General features: G+C 42.0%; 1 protein-coding gene across 12 annotated transcripts in view; it reads left to right on the top strand.

Annotated features, from left to right (window-relative positions):
• Positions 1–20,556, top strand: part of ADAM22 (ADAM metallopeptidase domain 22) — a 125,814-nt gene that overhangs the window by 99,783 nt on the left and 5,475 nt on the right. For 3 of the 12 annotated variants that reach the window (XM_033166217.1, XM_033166215.1, XM_033166216.1), the window contains exons 25-30: positions 629–719; positions 2,329–2,346; positions 4,419–4,613; positions 8,019–8,119; positions 8,405–8,471; positions 10,768–10,878. In XM_033166217.1, the coding sequence (XP_033022108.1) occupies positions 629–719; positions 2,329–2,346; positions 4,419–4,613; positions 8,019–8,119; positions 8,405–8,471; positions 10,768–10,878 (583 nt within the window). Of the gene's footprint in view, positions 1–628; positions 720–2,328; positions 2,347–4,418; positions 4,614–8,018; positions 8,120–8,404; positions 8,472–10,767; positions 10,879–14,438; positions 14,526–20,556 lie in introns of all 12 variants that reach the window. The other 9 variants (XM_033166219.1, XM_033166220.1, XM_033166218.1 and 6 more) reach the window with 9 other exon arrangements.

The following is a 20,556-nucleotide window of genomic DNA, read 5'->3' as shown; positions in this document are numbered from 1 at the left end:
ATAATCCAACCTTCAGATTACCAATACATGGCCAACTGTGGATAAGTTATCCTGATCCAGGAACGGCCATAGTTGTCTTCTGGTAAAAGGTAGTCCAAGCCACTGAGGACGCCTGTTCTTTCATTGGCAGAGCTGGATCCAGATGAAGCGCCTGCTCCTTCAGTGAGAGTGCAGCCCCAAGGCAATGTAGATCAGAGCTGTGGCAGGGGCAAAAAGCTGAATCCGCTCTTGCCAGGGTTCAGATTCAGATTGTGACATGCATACACTCAGCTACTATTTACTAAAAACAACAACAAAGAAGCACATCTAAGTTGGCCCATGTTGTCTTGAATCTTGCTTTATTCTTTGCTGTTACAAGTCTCCCTGAGGGTGTTTATCCCAGAGTTTTACACCTCCAAAAATGAACCAAGCAATCTGAATTTGGGGCTGTCTCCAAATATATCGTACTGCGAATAAACCCATTTAAATATTAATGGACATGTCTATTTGATTTTAATAGCTCTGCTCCCAAGTATGACTTAGCTGAATAACTGTATTAGGAAAACCGAAATTTTGTAGTTTTATGTATGTGTCACTTTGCCTTAAAATGAGGTACATTCAGATTCTTGTTTCCTTTTTTTAAATCTAGGTGTCACTAGCACAAATATTATTATAGGTGCTATCGCTGGTACAATTTTAGTGTTGGCTCTGATTATGGGCATAACTGCATGGGGTTACAAGTAAGTAAATTATATATATATATATCTTTTATTAATAAAGATAATATTTCTATTTCATAAGATTTTCTATACTTTATTATGATTTGACAAAGTAAAAGTATGAATTGGCAGTGTGAATTATCAAGTGATTTAGGCGAAAGAGAATACCAGAAGTTTCCAGTTCTCCTCTCTGCAAATAGTTGCCTTTCTAGACTTGCTGTACTCAGAAGACTTGTTGTCCAACATCTGGGGACTGAAGGCTGCATAAGACTGGAGGACAGCCTTTGAGTAAAGCAAGTCTAGCCATCCTGCCTTGGGACTATGGGAATCGTAGTCCAGTGACATCCGGAGACCCAGCCGGCAAAGCTGATGTCCTCTTTAAGTCAAACTTGCCATAATAATTATATTACTTACTGGCAACAGCCTGGCTTACTAATTCTTTAGTATAACTTTCTCACATTATATCTTTAATTATTTACTGCACACCTTTGTTTCAGCATGTCGTGTCTAAACGAAATGTGTGTGAGGAAAAATAAAATCTTTTGAACTCATGTGCTGATCCTAAGTACAGGCCACATTCACACATGTTGATAAGCCAGGGTTGCTAGGCTCCCAAGGTTTTGGGAATAAGCCACATGCTTTATGTGCGCTGTTCAACCCCCCCCCCATGCGCCTACCCTGGCATGAGGGGGGAAACAACCCCAGAAGCCTTCCTGTGACGTCCAAGCCTGAGATTGTGCATTGTTTGGTCTCAGCTAGCAGGGTTCTTCTTAACACTCAGTTAAATGATACTAACTCTGCTTATGAAGTTAGGCAGCTCTTGAAAGGTGCCAGAGGAGATTATGCTCTCCTTCCTTGAATAAGGAAAGAATGAAAATAGATCTGGCTTGCACAAGAAACCCCATGTTTAGTGAGGAAAGAGTTTCACCACAAGCCTGAGTTTGGACAGCATGAGTCAGATTGTGGCTTTGCTCAGCTAAGGACTGGGAAGGAGCAAAATGGCTGCAAGCTCCTTTCCGGAATCCCACATCTTTGTGGGCCTAATAAGCCATTGACTTGGGTTCACATGACACAGTGAGCCATAGTTTGTCTTACTGTGTCATGTGAACCAGGTCAGTGTGTGAGTTCATATTGCCCAGGGTCTGCAGGGTTTGAAATAAGAAACATCATTTTCTTCAAAAGGGCTTTCCTAAACTCAGCCTATGCATTTCAAACATAACGCGGATGCTTCGTTGCATGCAGTTTTCATGGTGTCATGATCTTTTTCATAGCAATGACTCAATTGCTTAGGAAAGACAAAAATACTCAGTTTCTTCTAGGGTTTCTTTTCTATTTTATATCTTTGGGACTGGATCCTAAGGGCTGCACAAAGGTGGGTCCTGCCCCCTCCCTTCAAATGCAGCCACCCACACCAGGTCCCGTGCTGTTCCGGAAAGTTTTACAACTCTCTGAAGTGGCTTTTCAGGGGCATCAAGGAGATGCCAAGGAGGGTGTGGGTCTTTCCCATTCTGCATGTGGAAATCCACTGGGAGTTCTTAGGATCCAGTTCTTAGTTCATGACAATGAGTAGAGTAATGGCAAGTACAACATGGTAACTCACTCTCTTATCTCTCTTCCTTCCTCTTGTAAGAAACTATCGAAGACAGAGGTATGTGAAAAAGCAGTGTGGCCACATGTCACAGAATGCTTCAGATGTGGTCCCTATTTATTATTTAGTTGGGATATATATATATTTATATATGAGACATCAGTATGGCTAGGAATGTAACTTTGTGTATATGGAGCTGTGGGCTGATGAATCTAATTTAAATGGCTCCTATTTTTGTAGTGTTAATGCATTGTCCCTTAAGACTTGGATCCCTGTATTCTGAGATATGTTCTTTTAGGAGGGTAGAGCCCTAAGGCAGAGACCAGAACTCTGTGGTCCTCCAGATGCCATTGGACTACAACTCCAATACTCACTGACTATTGGCCATGTTAACTGGGGCTGATGGGAGTTAGAGTCTAACAACACCTGGAGGGCCAAGGGTTCCCCATACCTGCCCTATGTGGGCTGTTTTTTTATTACATATTTTCTTTGCAGCCACAGTGTTGAAATTTAACCTCAGACCCAGTTCAATTCTGCTTAGTACATAACATTTATTACTGGAGCATTTCCCAATTACCTGGGCACTAATCACTTCCATTATGAACTTGTCTGCATGTTTGCCTTTTTAATCAATATCCTGTGTTTTGTTGACATCCAGTAAGAGGGAGTAATATAGCCATGTATGGTCCCACTCCTGACTGGTGCTGAGCACTTGTTTTTTTAAGCCACAATATTTTTCTCCAAATTAAAAAAAAAAAAACTTGGAAGGAGGTCTGAGGGACCTCATGGATGGTGTTAGACTACAGCTTCTGTCATCATTGACCATTGGCTGTGCTGGCTGGAGTTGATGGGACTTGGAGTCCAGCAACATCAGGAGGACCCCCAGCTCCTCACCCAACACCATTGCCCAACACCATTGTCCTTAGTTTGATTTGGCCTCATGAAGATGCCATGTGCTGGCATCTGAAGCTGAGGGCAATGCTTCCCTATAAAATGTGCTGGCATGTGCTGGCACCTGAAGCTGAGGGCAATGCTTCCCATTAAAATGGCACAAGTAGCAGCTGATTATGTGATCATTAGGACTAGAAAACAAATGGTGTCAAAAAAGTAAGCGGTTAGGTGGCAACTTGGCTTTATGAAAAATATCTTCTCTACCCTTTCCACTTTCATGCTCACAATATTCTAAAAAACATTGTTGGATTAGCTCTAAGTTTGACATTAAAAGTCTTGTACTTCAAGGGTAGCACAACTAGAAAAGCAAGTACTCTTACCTCTATTTGTCACACACAATAATTAATAAATCTTTCTTGGATAACATCCTGTAAGTGTTCTTTGATCACAGTTCAAAGTATAGGAGTCCAGTGTCATAGATATGGAATCTTTCTTTCTTGGTATAAAACTAATTTTTTTTGTAAGGGAAAGCACAAAAATTGTACTGGTGTATGTAGGTATATATCTATAATCTATTGCATTAGTTTGAATCTTGGGTCAAAGAGTGAGAAGGGAGGAAGGGATTTGGTATTTCTTGAATATCCTGTTTAACAAAAGAAATTCTTTAGTTGAATTTGGGATGGAGAACTAAGTTTGTTATGACTGCTAGGCAGCAGTAGGAAATCCCCTTCGCTGTGTACATGTCATATTTGGACATTATTGGGCGTTGTTGTTGTTTTAATTATTGCCTATTAATTACCAAGGCCTTCTTTACCGATTGCTCCAACCTGTCATGAGATGGAGAAAAGGAAAGATTGGGGGGATGAAGAGGGTGGCAATACCTAACCCCACTCTTGAGTGTCTCTTAAATCAAATTGTTCAAACTTGTTGCCTTTAGGCCTATTAAGCAAAACACACATCTTAATTAGATATTTAAGTACCTCAGGGAATGCATTTCCCTATTGCAGAATGTAAGCCTATTTTCTCAGGTAGCCCTTCTCTCTTATTTATATAATTATGTGAAAAATTTTCATGGTTTCCTTTCTAACCCTTTTCCTGTGCTGTATACATATATACGAGTATGTGTTTATTTACATATATATATCTACATACATACATACATTTGGAATATGCATGTTTTTTTGTTTTTGTTTTTTAACCTTCGGTGTGTTTCTGACTTGAAAATGTTCATTATGCTTTAGACAAATCCCTCAGGGAGATTATGTAAAAAAGCCTGGTGAGGCCGACTCCTTTTATAGCGACATGCCGCCTGGAGTCAGCACAAACTCTGCATCTAGTTCTAAGAAGAGGTCTGCTTTTCTGTCGCATTTTCAGATTTCTACCTGTTCCATCACACATTATTCCATTAGTCAGAACCTTTCATTGTTTTGCAGCAGGTTTGATTACTTCTTTCCTTCCTTTTGTGGACTGTGTGTGTGTGTGTTTGTGTGTTTAAAGTGACTCCCTTCGGTCTTTGATTACTGATTAGTTGTATCCTCTCTTTTCAAATGTGCTTCTTTGGGGATCTAAAATTCCGACAAATTATGTTGGCGGGGGGTGGGTGGGCTTTGTAACCCCACAGATAAATCAGATCCTCAGTTCTGATAGCCATCTCCTTCTGCTTGGAAGTGCCATGTTTTGCTGCTTATAAGGTGTCTTAGCTCCTAATCAAGCAAAACACTGTACCCAAATTGCCATGAATTTGATATTACGATGAAGTAATCAAAGAAGGGGGATGCTGTACTTTCATTAACTGTTGTAACATTAATGAAATAATAGAAATGTTGGAAGTGTTGTATTTTATCACTAGCTTGTCCTGCCTTTTTGTTCTTAGTATGTTGCCAAATCTGGCATTTCCATCTTGCATTTCTCTCTTTTTACTGACCAAGGAAGGCCAGTATGATTTACATACGCAGCCACCCTTGTGGGCGACTAGCTTGTGATGTAGATCCCTGTAGGCGTGGCACAAAGTGGGAAGCTACTTTTTATGAGTGGCTTCCCATGCATTTTGGCCAAGATTGCAGCAGCAGGGTTGGAGCGTGTGAGAAGCTGCTACACCGCCATGTGGGCTGTGCCCTTCACTATTACAACCAATTATCTGTGGAGGCAGGATTGTTGTGGTCAAGCCATAGAATCACTGCTGACACCTTGATTGTGCCAGATTTAATCCCCAGTCCAATGTCTCTGGAGTATGACACATCCAGGGTGAACAAATATATCTTGTCGTCTTCTGTGAAAGGAAATGCACTGGACATGCACATGGAGCTCTGTTATAGATCTGGAGCTTTGTGCATGACACGAGGCAATGGGCTGTGCATTGCTCTGTCTGCTGAAAAAAGGCATATGCACCATTTTAAAATGACACACTCATCCCGGTGCATTTAATAGTTCATGAAGTTAACAAGGTCACTTTGATCTGTAAACCTTTTTTTCCTAATTTTTAGCATGGAGAGATTTATTATGGAATTGCTTTCCCCCCTCAAGTATCTTAGAAGGCTTTAACAAAAAAAAAACAAAACAAAAATGACACAATAGTTCTGCCATGTAACAATACTAATAATGGACAGGCCATTTTGTGAACCATCAACCCCCCCCCCCCCCTTTTCTTTTTAAAGACCATTCAGATCATTCACACTTCTGGTGGTTTTCAAATGAGAAACTGAAAAGAAACACAGGAAATTTGCTCCTCAGATTCAAAGTTGTGAATGTAGTAGCTTAGTGGTGCATACATAATGCCGGTGCAAATGTCTGTTTAATACTGAGGGTTTTTTTTATACCTTTGTGATATTCTCTTTAATTTTTGCATGGCAGATGTCAACTTGAAAAGTAACTCTTAAGTCAACATCCAGTTTCTTGACTGAGGGTTTATGTTTGTGGAAGGATTACAATGTTGATTTTTCTGAGAATAATCTTCAAAGCTGCATATCCATCTGCAGTTGAACTTCTTGAATGCCTAAATATAACAGAATTTTTGGAAAACCAGTTTCCTGATATTTTGTCTTATTTAGGTTTTGTTTCCACATAAGGGAGCAAAATTTTGTTCATTCTATGAAGCTTGACTTTTAAAATGGGCATTGCTTAAATTCCATTGTATAATGTTGTGTGTCATTCCCCCCCCCCCATTTCCATTGATTCCTCATTTCAGCCACTTGTTTGTTCTTTACTGTATAATGATATGAAACTCTTAAGGTCTGTCTACATTAGGACAAAGAGTATCTGTTGTCAAGTTACCTGTAAACCTACCTAAGTTTAAAACTGGCATGTCCTATATTATGGATGCTTAGTATCAGGCAGGAAATACACCTTCACAAAAGTTTCAGACTACAATAGTTGAACTAATGAGCAGGGGGGGAAGTTCTGTTGGATGCAGTCCTTCATATCTTGCATATTTTTAAAAATAAAATTGCACAGGGGAAAAAAAGATTAGAAAAAGCAAGAGACATATGGGGCTGGATTCAGTCAAAATCAATGGGACAAGTTAGTCATGGCTTAAATTAACACCACTTGATTTCAAAGTCAGGTTCAGCTGACTTTGATTGCATCCAACCCATGCCATTTTGTCTTATTTATGCAAGAGAAAGGGTTCTAAGGTATAAAGGATGCTTATCTACAATCTATATAAATTTTGTTAAAAAAATAAAAGTTTAGGCAAGTCTATCCAGGCACATAGATGTTTTAATTGCTTTCAATTTGAATTATTTTTTGAACTTATAACTGTTTTTATTGATGATTTTAATATATCTTATAAACTGCTCAGTGGTTCAATTGGAATATAATTTTTGTCAAATTAAATAATACATTTTTAAAAAAAAAAAATCAAGTGGCAGGACAGATGGAATTGGGATAATGTGTTTTTTTTGTGGATGTGCAAAACCTAGGATTTAGCCAGGTTTGCATAAGCCATCTCAGAGAATGAGATTCATAAGCAGGTTTGAGTTCCAGAACTTACATGAGAAAGTAAGTCTCTTCCAGCTTAGTTTTTCTCTGGGGAAACAAGATGGACAGAGATAACTCAACCTGGGAAAGGAATAAATCATTTTCTCCCTTGCAAGATCCTGCTGCTGCTCCAAGCTTGACCCTCTAAGGCAGCCTTCCTTAATTTGATGACCTCCAGAGCTTTTGGACTTCAACTCCCATCATCCTTCATCAACAACCATGCTGGCTGGGACTGATGGGAGTTGTAGTCCAAAACATTTAGAGGACACCAGGTTGGGGAACCATGTGGGAAAGGAGAAGGACTAGGTTGCACTTCTGCCGGGTATAGAAGAAACTTACTTTCTTCTTTTGTTTCTAGACAACCTGTGTACACATCTCCTCTGAGCCAGTTGTAAAGGCACCAGTGATGACCCAGCCTCCAAATCTTTGCACCTCTGAGTGCAAGAATGCAGCCTCTCACCTACTATTGTGTTCATGAGCCTGCCAAATTATTTGACAGTCATCCTTGTCTGGCAAATATCCCACATAGACTAACATAACTAGAAAGGTCTAGAATCTGAAAATGGGACATGTTAAATAGATGCCCTTAGAAATACAATTAGAAATGGGTTTATGAATATGTCCTGGGTAGATATGCAGTAATGTGCACACTATTTTAGGAAATGAATTAGGAACAGTTGTAGGAGCAGAAGTGAAACTTAACTGGACTGGACTAAATCGCAGACTGCTGATTTAGGCAGACATTTTGGGTATTGTAAACAGACCTTTAAGTAATCCTCAACTTAAAAGTTCATGAATGATGTCCTTAATAGATGCTTTATTTACCCAAACCGGCCAGCTCATGCAAGTCTTGCCATTTACTCCAGGTCAAACGGATTATCTCATTCATGGAGTGAAAGAATCCAAGATGCAAAGAACCTTTCGGACATCTGTCAGAATGGGCGACCCAGGAGTAACTCATGGCAAGGTGAGACTGACCATCGCGTCAGCAGTATTCATAACCATTGCAGAGTAGATGCTGTCATCCAGTATGCTGCAGCCATACCTACAATGCCAAAGTTCAGAGTACATGCTTTGCACATATAAAGTCTTACGTTCAGTCCCTTGTATTTGCAGATAGGTCATATTACTACTTCAGGGTGGAGGAGAATGAAAGGGAGAATAAAAGTCAATGCAAATGACTTCTGGCATGCTACTTTCCTTGGTCCCATCGTATTGTTTTCCACTGACTTATCCTTTGGTCTTATTTCAGGTAATATAGGCGGCAACAGGAAGAAAGTCAAAGGCAAAAGATTTAGGCCACGGTCTAATTCCACTGAGTAAGTTTGACCTTCTAGTTGAAAAAGAAAACGGAAAGACTATCCAACTATTTCTGTTTCAGTTCCTTCCTACTACATATTTGAACCAGAAGGCTTCTAGACTCACTGAAAGTACTGATTAGTAAATGGTGTGGCAACAGGTTTTTATTTTGACCATGTGTTTTTAAAAGTTGCTTTTGTTTTTGAAAATTCGCCCATTCCCCCCTCACCTAGGCAATGCTTACCAGTGGTAACTAGCTCCTCCATAAGTTTATTTTTAAAGTCTGTTATTTGGCTTCAGGGCAGATTCTGGGCAGATTTTCAGCAAGAAACCGGGGGGTGGGGCTCCCCTTCCGCCATTTCCCCAATGGAAATCCCCACTCTCCCAATCTGCTATTTGCATATCTGTCAATCTCCCCTCCAGAGATGCTGCAATGTCACCTTGGGAAGGAGAGGAAAGGAACCAGGGTGAGGGTTTTATGTTGTTGGCAAAACTGTGCAGGGTTGAAGAGTTATTCACCCACTTGCCTGAACTGCGGTCCCAGTCCAGATTTTCTCCCCACTCCCATGGCTGCTATTTTAAAGGGGAGCAAACACAAGAGACAATGATCTGTTCAACATCACATCTAGCTTGGCCCTAAGAAGTACTTCTAGCTTGTTAAATGTATTCTCCTTAGCAGAATGGGCAGTGAAGCAGGCTTTCCCATCACAGTTTTGTCCCCCCCTGTTAACTAGAAGCCCCACACCTTCTCACCTTTGTGTGCTGCACTATTCCCTACACCTGGTTACTGCTGCCTGTTAACCTGCATGGGAAGAAAGTCCCTGATTTGACATCCAAGTGTGTTTCACTACCAATGAAAGTGGATATTTAATGCCATCCTGCAACTGGGGGAAGTGGGGAGAAGAGATTTAGACGGCAGCACTAATGCAGAGTTCAGATGTAACATTTCAAAATGTACCATTCTTCATGTTAACTTTCACATTTAGGGCAAATGTTATTCAGGGAGACTTGTTAAAGACACATTGGAAATCATCTGATATATTCCACAGTAAACTTCTCTACCTAATCAGCAGGAGCAGCCAACATGTTACCCTACATATGTTGTTGGACTACAACTCCCATCAGCCCAAGAGCACATGGCCAGTGGGTCATGGGTGATGGGGATTGTAGCCCAGCAACCTCTGGAGGGTTGGCTACCCTTGGCTACCCTGGTGTAGCATTCTGCAAGATAAATAAATATACAACATAGCTTACCTCGATTTCTGTTATCTGGTTCTTTCCTAATTCTGGATATGGTTTGTATCCCATTAGATGCACATTTTAGTAAATTAGTTTGAATAACATTGGATAACCATTTTAGTTTCACAAGATGCCAGGAGTTCAGGAAGGCCCTTCTCTGTAAAAGGAAGATGGCTTCCTATGTGTTGATTTGCTTGGAATTTTCGTATTACTTTCAGCTATATACTTTCGTTAGAGAACTACGTATTGCTAAATAAGACTTTCTTAAAACAGTTTGTACAATGTCATGTATTGATACATGCTGTACGGAATGAACAAGCCACGTGTGGCAACGTATATTTTATGTGTTCATGTGCTTGCCACAACCTGTGAAGTAGTGTGATCTGAATGCAAATGACATCCAAAATGAGCCAAAAGAGAAGTTGTCAATATCCGGAGAACTGGTGTCTCTATGCTGTTGTCCATTGCAGCATTCCTGGTGAAAGGTTAACTACGTAGATATATGATGACCACTGTCCAAGGCTACAGAGTCATTAAAGCAAACTGGTCTGGTAGCAATGGAGGACAAAAACAAACAAACAAAAAAACCTGATCCTGATCCCTTTAGTGGAGTTGATTAATGACTGCTGGGAATGCATAGTTTTATTGTCATATTGGTCCCTAAGATCAGTGTTACGCAAAGCAGACCAAGCGGTCATTTTGCTTGCATGGTATTGTGTTAGTGGAGCAGAAGAGAACTTCCGTAGGTGACAATTTCTGTGGGACTATTTTCCTATTGGCCCAGTAAAGTGTATTTTACTTCCATAGTTTTGCAAAGATGAGACATTAACGTTCCAGAATTTTCTGCAAACTTAAATGGGTAGAACAACAGTTTTGACCATTAACACCAAGACCCTGAGTGTTGGCATAGGAGCATGTGTTAAAGCATGTCCCAGTGAACTCCTTTCCCGGGTAGCCATTCCTTTGTTCATTTGTACTAACTTTGCCTCTATAGGTGTGCATCTTCCTCATTGTTATAAATGATATAAACTTTGGCTTAGATTTTCCCCACCCCTATTATATATTGTGTTTTTGCAGCAGAGCATCCCATGCTTCTGAGCCTGGGCTTTCCCACACCAACCAAATCCCACCCCAAGGCATAAGCCACAGGGGTTTTCACCACCCCCAGACAAGGGATCGGGATCACAGGTCAGTCCCAAGTGCCCTTCCATTTGGGGCACCTTTTTTATCCCATTAAAAGTGTCTTCCCAAAAGTATCACTGTGGCAAAATACCCCCAAACCCGCCTTTGATTGCTGATGGCAGCGCTAGCTAAGCCCTCCTCCTCGCTGGCCTGATGTGTGTAATCCCCCCCCCCCGTCCCGGTCTTACAAAACCTGGGGACTTTTGCATTGTTGCATGTTGTGCTGCAAGCCAAAGCAAGCCACTGGTTTTAAGTTTTGTAGGCTTAAGAAGTTGTTTCTTTTCCGTTTTAAGCAAAGTTTCACCATTTGATCTGATGGGTTATACTATATCAATGATGACCGATGCACAGTTACCCCCACAGAGATTGCTCTGCCCCTCTTGGTTTAATTCTGCAACCTGGCATGATGTTAAAAACTACCGTTTCAGGTTGCTCAGAAATAATAGAAGCTGAAGCGTGTGTGTACTTGGTGCGAAGGTGCCTCCACAGTCTTGTATAACCATTGCATGCCTTTGTTGCCGTGATAACTTTCTCTTTTCTCATTGTAAAATCCAGATCAGGAGTGCTTCATGGTTACCAAACGAGCTTTTACAATAAAAAGTGTAGGTTAAAGGTTTGTCATTTGCTCTCACACAAGCCCACTAAAACTGCAAGATAAGAATTAGCGCATAATGTCTTGCCCATGAGCCCATTGCTTCGCTAGCAAATGTGTCTTGCGGCTGTGCTTTGAACTTTTACTTTTTAATTAGGAACCGAGATGGAAAACATAAAGCACTCCTAGTTTTCAACTTGCTGTTGAAAGTAAGTAGACTAATTAGAAGCAATTACAGCTGATAGAGAATTGAAGCGATGTGGTTGGGGTGAGTGGATGGGGGAGTTACACAGCTTAGACAGAATGATGCAAACAATGTTTGATTATTGGGTATAATAAATTCACACATCTGATTTTTATTTCTATTGAAAGCCCATGTTCAGCACAAGCTAAAAATGGTTCGCCCGAAACATTGCCACCGAGTGGCTTAGTGAAATGGGAAGATTGGTGTAGATTGCGAGATACACATTGATAAACAGAGATTACTGAGTTGGGGCAGGTAACAAAGGGGAAGTTGGAGTTGTTGTTGTTGTTGTTTTCCTGCCCTTCTCTCTGGAAGCCCTGCTGGGATTCCACTGAGGGCAGCAGTGCATTTTTCTCCACAATTGTGAAGACCTGGAAAATTGTTTTTCTATAAAATAAACCCTGACATTCTCCAGAGTCAGATTACATGATGTAATTTAATATGCTGTAACTTGCAGCAGTAGCAAGGTCATGGAGTCTCTGTCTTTGTGTCAGCTGTAGGTGGATTTAAGATGAATTTATGAAGGATATTTATTGCATATAATTAATGTCCCATCTTTCCTTCAAGGAGCCCAAAGTGGCACACATATTTCTCCCGCCTCCACCTCCCATTTCATCCTAACAACAACCCTGTGAGATAGGTTAGGCTGACAGTGCCTGGCCCAAGGTCACATAGTGAGCTTTCTGGGTGAGGGGGAATTTGAGCCTAGCTCCCTCCCGTTATAGTCCCAACGCTCTAACCACTGCACCACATTGGCGTTACCAGTTTGTCCCTGTAGAAGAGTTTGGATTTGATATACCGCTTTTCACTACCCGAAGGAGTCTCAAAGCGGCTAACATTCTCCTTTCCCTTCCTCCCCCACAACAAACACTCTGTGAGGGGAGTGGGGCTGAGAGACTTCAAAGAAGTGTGACTAGCCCAAGGTCACCCAGCAGCTGCATGTGGAGGAGTGGAGACGCGAATCCGGTTCCCCAGATAACGAGTCTACCGCTCTTAACCACTACACCACACTGGCTCTCTGTACTTCATTGACTTTTTAAACAGGCAGCAATATTAATGTAGCAGTAGTAAATTTTATCAAACAAGTACTCATGTAATCTGTGCTGCAAAGAGAGGACAAAGTAGAATATACTTTCCATTGATAAAACAATGGTTGTTAGGTTCATTCTGGATTTTTTTTAAAATACTGTGAGAAATGTCTTGCACATAGCATTGACCAGGACTGGGCTTTGGGAAGCAGATGGAAGAATCCATGCATATTGGCCAAAGGCTATATTCAAGTTGCACAGGCAATTTCCCAGCTTAGAAGAGTCACAAGTGTAGTGCAGCCCAGTCTTTGTGCTGCAAACAAAGGCTACTCAGAAGTAAACCCCATGAGTTAACTGGGAATTATTCCCATGCAAGTGTGCAGAGGACTGTAGGCCGAACAGTTCTGTCCGGTAGATTGCTACCACATGGCAGCTGTTTTGCATGTGCAGCAGCTCACTGCACAGAATACCGTATTTTTCGCTCCATAAGACGCACTGTTTCCCTCCTAAAAAGTAAGGGGAAATGTCTGTGCGCCTTATGGAGCAAAGGGTCCCTGTCAAGCAAGTGGTGAGAGGCGGGGAGCAGCGGAGGAGATGCTGCTGGATCCTCCCCACAGCCTCCATTTGCAAAAACAGGCTTGTTTTTGTGAACAGAGGTTGCAGGAAGGATACAGCAGCATCTTCTATGGTGCCTGCTACCGCCCCCCCACCTCTCGCTGAATGCGGCGAGAGGCAGGGGGCGGCGGGGGGTGGGACCTAACGGCCCGGAAGGGGAGAGCCACCCTGACACAGTGTGCGGTGCTAGCGGTTCTCCCCCCCATTGCTTTAAAGTCAGCTGGGGAGAAGGGACAGACCATAGCGTCCTCCCCTTCTCCCCAACTGGCTTTAAAGCCAGCAGCAAAGGGGTGGGGGAGGAAGGAGGAACGTCCCCCCCCCTGCACCCCTTTGCCGCTGCTGGTGGCGGCGGCTACGGAGGAGGAACGTGCAGCCCAAAAGCTGCTTTCTCCTCCTCTGCCGCCAAAGAACCCAAATGTGTGACTGCAAGTCAGTAACATTTCCTGCCATTTAACTGGCAGGACCTGGTTTATTTGCAACCGTGGAAGTGAAAGAGTCCCCAAGACCGTAATGTTCAGTCCCTGGTGTAAGAGAGGGACCCACCTCTTAGCTGCTTTTTCTCAGATCAACCTGCAAGTATCCAAGGTGGTCTGCCTATATTTATGTACTCCTGACCTGTGGTGCATTTGCTCGCTGTATAAGTTAGGTTAAAGACACAGCACTGAGACAAAACGACTTGCCTGAAGCTTTCAGGAGGTGCTTATGAGAGATTAAAGTAGTCCTCACTTTGGAAGGGCAGTTGCTGGCAGCATCTGTCTCTTGCGTATTTCCCCACTGGGCAGATTCAGTGTTTCTAAGTCTGTTAGCATCCTGACCAAGATTTAAAGATTTAAGAGATGGGTAGTTCTCTCTCTCTCTCTCAAGGCAAAAGTAAATTGCAAATGTAAGCCTCCGCTTCCAAGGAAATTCATTTTGAACCCCTGTGGCTTGTATTTTCTTCACCCAACTTCCACGCGGATTTATTTTAAGACAATCCTTGGCATTTGGAGGATGTAAAACAGCCAAACTGAGCTTATGCTGCTGTGTATTACCAGATATTTCTTTATTCTTCTTCTGCTTTCTCTGTTCCTTCCATTGCTTTTTGCAGGTATTTAAGCCCATGGTTCAAAACAGAATATAATGTAGCTAAGTGGGTAGAAGATGTGAATAAAAACACTGAAGGACCCTACTTTAGGTATTTTGTAAATTAATTCTCTATCATCTTTTAAGAGCTGTTCCAGCATATTCCAGATATGATGGGACTCCTTATCTTGTATCTTCCAATACAAGTGATTTATTGTAGATGCCGAGGACCCTTTTTGTTCATTTGCTGCCTTCTGATGTCTTTTTTGGGCTTCATTGTGCAATTGCGATTCTTTTCTGACTGTTTTAATGAAGCCGTTTGAAAAGGATGTTCATAGTGCATGTATTTCCCATCACCATCTCTAGCTTTTAGTAGCTTTCTCTTCGTTTGATGCCAAGTAGCTTTTTTGTGGGCATGATCTATGTCTACCACTAATCAAGTAACATTAGTTGAAATAGCTAAAAGGTCAGTGTATTGAAGCTAGTAGCTTTATAATACACTTAAGATGCAATCCTATACCCACTTACCGGGAATAAGTCCCATTGAAAGCAGTGGGGTTTACTTCTTAATAGACATGAATAGGGTTGTGCTGTTAGTGCCAACCCAGTGCTTTTACAATAAAGGTGTTAAATTGCAGCAAGTAGTAGAATTGTACATAGATTTATCATTTGTGCATTATAATTAAAAAATGGGAAGCATGCAAGCATGTTAGCAGAGCATTTACCTAGTATATCCATTAGAAGTCAGAAATATGCTGGAAAGAATTAATTGCTCTTCATGGCAAGAGGCTAAAAATGTGTTATGTGAATATTCAGTTGGGTTGTGTTTTCTTTGTTTCGGCCATTGGCCATAATGCCAACTAACAGATCAAAATAAGAGGAAGAAAATTAATTACAAGCATACAATAAAAACCAGCTGGTAAAACCAAACAGCAAACATACAAAAACCTGTAAAACTTAATAACAAGGAACCAATAATAACAAGAGAATAACACAACAAGAATGTAATCATGTTAAATACTTTTAAGTGTGCATATATCTCATTAACAGTGCAGTGCTACACATGTCTACTAAGAGAAAGGCTCTACTGAGTTCAGTGCGTCTTACTCCCAGATAAGTGTTATTGCAGCCTAAAATAAGCATTTCACTAGTTCAATCCTTTGTCAAGTAGCACTCAAAACAGGTGTCCAAACTGGAGTTTGGCTATATAGTAGTCAGAAAATGTTTGGCACTGCTTTGCATCTGCCAGAGCAAAGGTGGCCACTGTTAAATTAATCTCATTTTTGCTGGCCAATAAATATTTTATTTTCTTCTGCTTTAATCAGTGTTTGCCATATTTTTAACAATTGAAGAAGAAAGTTATTCTGCATTTGCCCTCAAAATTAAGACAGAAGAGTAGGTAATGTGGAATGTCCAGTTGTTTTCTTCCTACAGATGCAGAAATGTCAGTCAAAATGGACTTTCCCATAAAGCAGAAGTTTTCAACCTTTTTCAGTCCACGGCTCCCTTGGCACCCCTTGGGGCTCAAGAGTCCAGTTATGTCATCCCATGCCTGCATAGCTGGCAATCTCTCACCCTTTTTTGAACACCTTCCCTTGTGGACTGTTCCCTCAGCCTCCTCTCCTTGAGAGTCCTCTGGGCAGCCGCTGCTGCCGTCCCTGGTCTCTGAACTCCCCTTCCCTCTGCCCTAAAGAGAAGTGTCTCCTCACACTGCCCAACCAGCCTTAGTGTCCCCAGCCTTAGTGTCCCAATGGAGACTGGCCAAAGACAAATGTGAGGCCAGCACCTTACCTTGGGAGGCAGCAGCGGCTGCTGCCAGGCCTGCATGACAGAAAGGCTCCCCTTCAGCACTGGGCACTCAGCTCCCAGGCAGGCCTTGCATACAGCAAACACAAGAAAGGCTAGCACAGCGGCTGCCTGCGTGCCTGTCCTCCCACTTTTCTGTCCATTCCCAACAGCAACGGCTGCCTGCCTGCCTGCCTGCTTGCTTACTCCAAGGCTTCCTCAGCTCTTGGCAACTAGCACCCCATGGCCAGCCCTAGAGGTACCATTCGCCTGGGTAGCTTATAGCCAGGGCTGCTGCAACAAACAGCCACGCAAGCCTTGGGGAGGAAGAGACATAAGAGGACATCAGAGGAGGGAGGGAAGGAAAGGGACAGAGGCTAGTGCAGCTCCCAGCACCCTGACTGTCATTCAAGGCACCCAAGGGTGCCACGGCACACTGGTTGAATGCCACTGCCGTATATGGTACATCTGAAAGAGTGGGCAGGTCATTGGTTGCCATCTTAGCAAAGGAGGGCTGGAACTGTCCTTAAAACAAATGTAGGGAAGTCAAATAACTAATTTTTCAAACTGTGCTAGGGTTTTATCAATGCATAACGTAGCACATTCTTAACATTTGTCGATAAGAACACAGAGCTCTCTGTACAAAAATGCCTCTGAGGTGCCATTTAAATACCATTTTGGCAGCTATGAACCATAATCCATTAAGAAAATTCAAAGGCAAACCATGTAATTGGATCAAGATGGCACTGAAAGGGGAGTAAGTCGTTGGTTTTTTTAAAAAAAAATAATAATAAGTGAATTTGCCCACACTTCTAGGAGCCTGTCTTCTAGTAGATTAAGTCATTTATGCCAATAATTAAATAAACACAAGGAGACTGGAATCATTCCTGTTTGTTCTGTCTCATCAGAACCAGAAGACTGCAATGACTCCTAAAAAGATTTTTTTTTATTCTAGTGCCTTCTCTCCAGGCAAATGCCATGTCTCAGTTCCATATATATAATATTTTAATAACTACTATTTCCACTCTGTTTTAAAAGTGTTTAATACTGTACAATAAGCCTGCTCCCTTAGTCTGTTAGAATTTATTATGCAAGGAATAATCTTGCTTGATCCTCCTTTTATATTTTCCCAACTGCCAGTGCTGGAGACCACCAACTTATGATACTGTTCTCAGTGGCCAGTTACATTGTTGTTGTAAGCCCAGTTTAGTTGTTACATGAGTGAATGGGACCCATGGACAGAGGAGTAGAAAGAGGGCTTCCCGTGGGATAGATGAGTAGATAAAGGGTTTCCCATGTGTTTAGTGCTTGTGTGGGGGCTTCTCATCTGATCTAGAACCCTGAGCAATCAAGAGTCTAAATTCCACAGGGAGCATTTGCCTGGGAAGCAGCCATGTGACAATGGGGCAATGCTAAAGGCAAGGGCTCATTCTTTGTACTCTTGTTGCCCCTCCACACAAGTAACAATAGGGCTTAGTCATATTCCAAAGATTTTAACGGCAAAATTGACCCAGTGCAGTTTACAGGTGAGATGATAGGAGGATAGGAGACCCATGTCATTGTCACAAAGTGATGTTTAGAGAAGTTCATGGCCAGTGCTAGGTGAAGAAAACCCATCCTCATTAAATTCAGAAGTGGTATCATTTATAAAGAAACTAAACAAAAATAGGGGAGAGAACATCCGTGTTGCTTCATCTCTTCGAGTCACTAGTTACCTTTTGGTCAAAGGCATTAATGGGGTAATTCTTGTTTCTGAGGTTAATATTTGGGTATAGAAGATAGTATTCAATGCAGTATTTTACTAGGGGGTTTTCCTATCCCTCCTCACTGCAGTCCCCCTGTGTACAAAAAAAACCAAAGACAAACCTCTTCTGCACTGGGATGGAGGATTCGGGGGGGGGGGAGAGAATCTGATGTAGGCAGCTTGTTTATTTCTGAATCAGCATGCATAGGATTGCACTGAGTCAGTCTGCTAATCCTTTACTACATACTATCTTTCGTTGAGCTGCACTTCCTAGTGAGCTTCCCTTCAAACCGCCCCAAACAGTTAGTGCTTGCCATGATTCTCTATCTGTGTCAACCTCATTAATCTCCCTCCTCAGACTGGGCACCTCCCCTGAAACATGCTAAAAACCCTAATCTAATTGCTTTGGAAGCCATGACTGCTTGTAAAACTTGAGAAGAGGGGAATAGCCTAACAGCAGGAATCAACTGGATTGGTGTTGAAGATAAGCTTATTTATAGATGTCTTGGGAACAAGATGCATATAAGATAACCCCACGATAAAACATTCAACTACTTCCCAGGTATACTACTTGCCAAATTGTTCACCATCACAGGCTTACTCACACATTATACTGACCACAGGTATGAGCTGCAAGTGTTTGTGTGAAATAATGCATGCTTGTTCATTGGTACAATGGTACAGCTCAACTGTTGAGTACACAGACTATGAAAAACTGAGTATACAGAAGAAGAAGAAGAAGAAGAAGAAGAAGAAGAAGAAGAAGAAGAAGAAGAAGAGTTTGGATTTGATATCCCGCTTTTCACTACCCGAAGGAGTCTCAAAGCGGCTAACATTCTCCTTTCCCTTCCTCCCCCAACTATACAGGCCAACTATATGTGCACACTGATTGTACACTCATTGAATGTAATGTGTGAACACCCCTGATGTGAGGGACAGTACAGATCTGGCTCCTCCTCTTCATGTCATCTCCTGGTTTTCTTATACTAGAGCCCTGAATAGATTACATAATGGTAGCACTGGGGAAGGAAGGAATTCCCCCACTTTGTGCTGATTTTGGTAATCCCACCCCCAATGGCCAGCCCCAACAGGTTAACCCACTTTGACTCATGACACATTTTTGTTTCCTGGCTAGCAAAATGTCCATGAGCACTTTTGCAATTTTCAAGTGTTTTCTGAAACGGAAGATGCATTTTTGTGTGTGCTTGAAATAAGAAGCATTGCCAAGAATGCATAGCAGGAAACCTAGCAAGTACTGTTTGCACTATTTATTATTATTATTATTATTATTATTATTATTATTATTATTATTATTATTATTATTATTTTAGTGATGGGGAAGGTTGTAGTCTAGGGAATATTTGTAGAGAGCTGAGTTTGGGAGAAAATAGGGGTGGTGATGTAATAGAGTCTGTTGTGGAATTTGTTCCATGTTAGAAGCCAGTGGAGCATTGGCTTAGCTACTAAGTAACAAATATCCTGCAAAGGGGAGGAAATGGGGTCCTGAGCTACAAAGATGGCTTCCATGTGTAGAATTCTGCCTCTTCTGGGAATCCAGGAAAGTGGTTTGTGATGGTGGCTACTTTATCAGCTGCATGGGGTACTTTCGGTTTAATTGGGGGAAGCTGCACATGGGATTTTTAGTCTTGCTTTCTACTTGGCCTTTAGCTCTCTGCAAAATTCTTGATGCAGGAGCTGCCATGCATATATTGTGATTTTTTAAAAAAAAAAACCAACAACATAAACATAAGCAAGTTGCTTTGTGTGTGACTCTTATTACTCTGCTTTGACAACACTGAAGTGTGTTTGGACGTAGGAATCAGGGGGGGGGGGCACTCAAGCTTTCCAGTAGACCATCAAAGCTCTTGAAAGGATGGCAGGGGGTGCATGCGTGTTAAGGCTTAGATCACTTGAAAGAGCCTGATTTTCTTCACTAGTGCCCAAGAGGAAAGAGGCCTGGAGGGTGGGGGGTGGGTCTTTCCTCCTTTCCCCATGCTTTTTATGAAAATAAAGAGATGCCAGTGGCACTGTTTCCTGCCAGGATTAGAGAACCTCCGTGACTTACAGCAGAAAACAAAGCTGCCAGCCTGTTTAGAACAGGCAGCTTTAATAGGACTGCCACCTGCTGCTCTGTTATGGAAAGTATGAGAGCAGAACTGATGTAGGTGGCTCACTTAAGGTGGGTTGTGCTCTCTGCCAATGCTTACCTGCTTTCCTTTCCATGTTGTTGGACTCCAACTCCCAGGCTGTCTGGGGCTGATAGGAGTTGGAGTCTAGTAGCATCTGGGGAACACCAGGTTGGGGAAGGCAGCCCTATAACCACACACAATACTTTTAGATGTTGTGGTTTCCTGAAACTTATCTACCAGTTTTCCTTTTGAAATATATTTGCATACGGTTGTAGAGGAGCTGGCAAATACGTACTCTGACAGCATTGATTTAGTAGTGATCAAGATTAACGCATAATCCTCAGCATGCTTACTTGGAGGGAAGCCCCATTGTGTTCAGTGGGGCCTGTTCCCAGGTACGTGTGCATAAGATTGCCATTCTAAATGTGCATGCTTGGAAGTAAGTCATTGAAATAGTTAGCGTTTGCCTTGGAAGAGAACATATT

This window comes from Lacerta agilis, chromosome 12, assembly GCF_009819535.1.
Source record: "Lacerta agilis isolate rLacAgi1 chromosome 12, rLacAgi1.pri, whole genome shotgun sequence".
Lineage (NCBI taxonomy): Eukaryota > Metazoa > Chordata > Lepidosauria > Squamata > Lacertidae > Lacerta > Lacerta agilis.
This window is presented reverse-complemented; position numbering and strand designations above follow the sequence as displayed.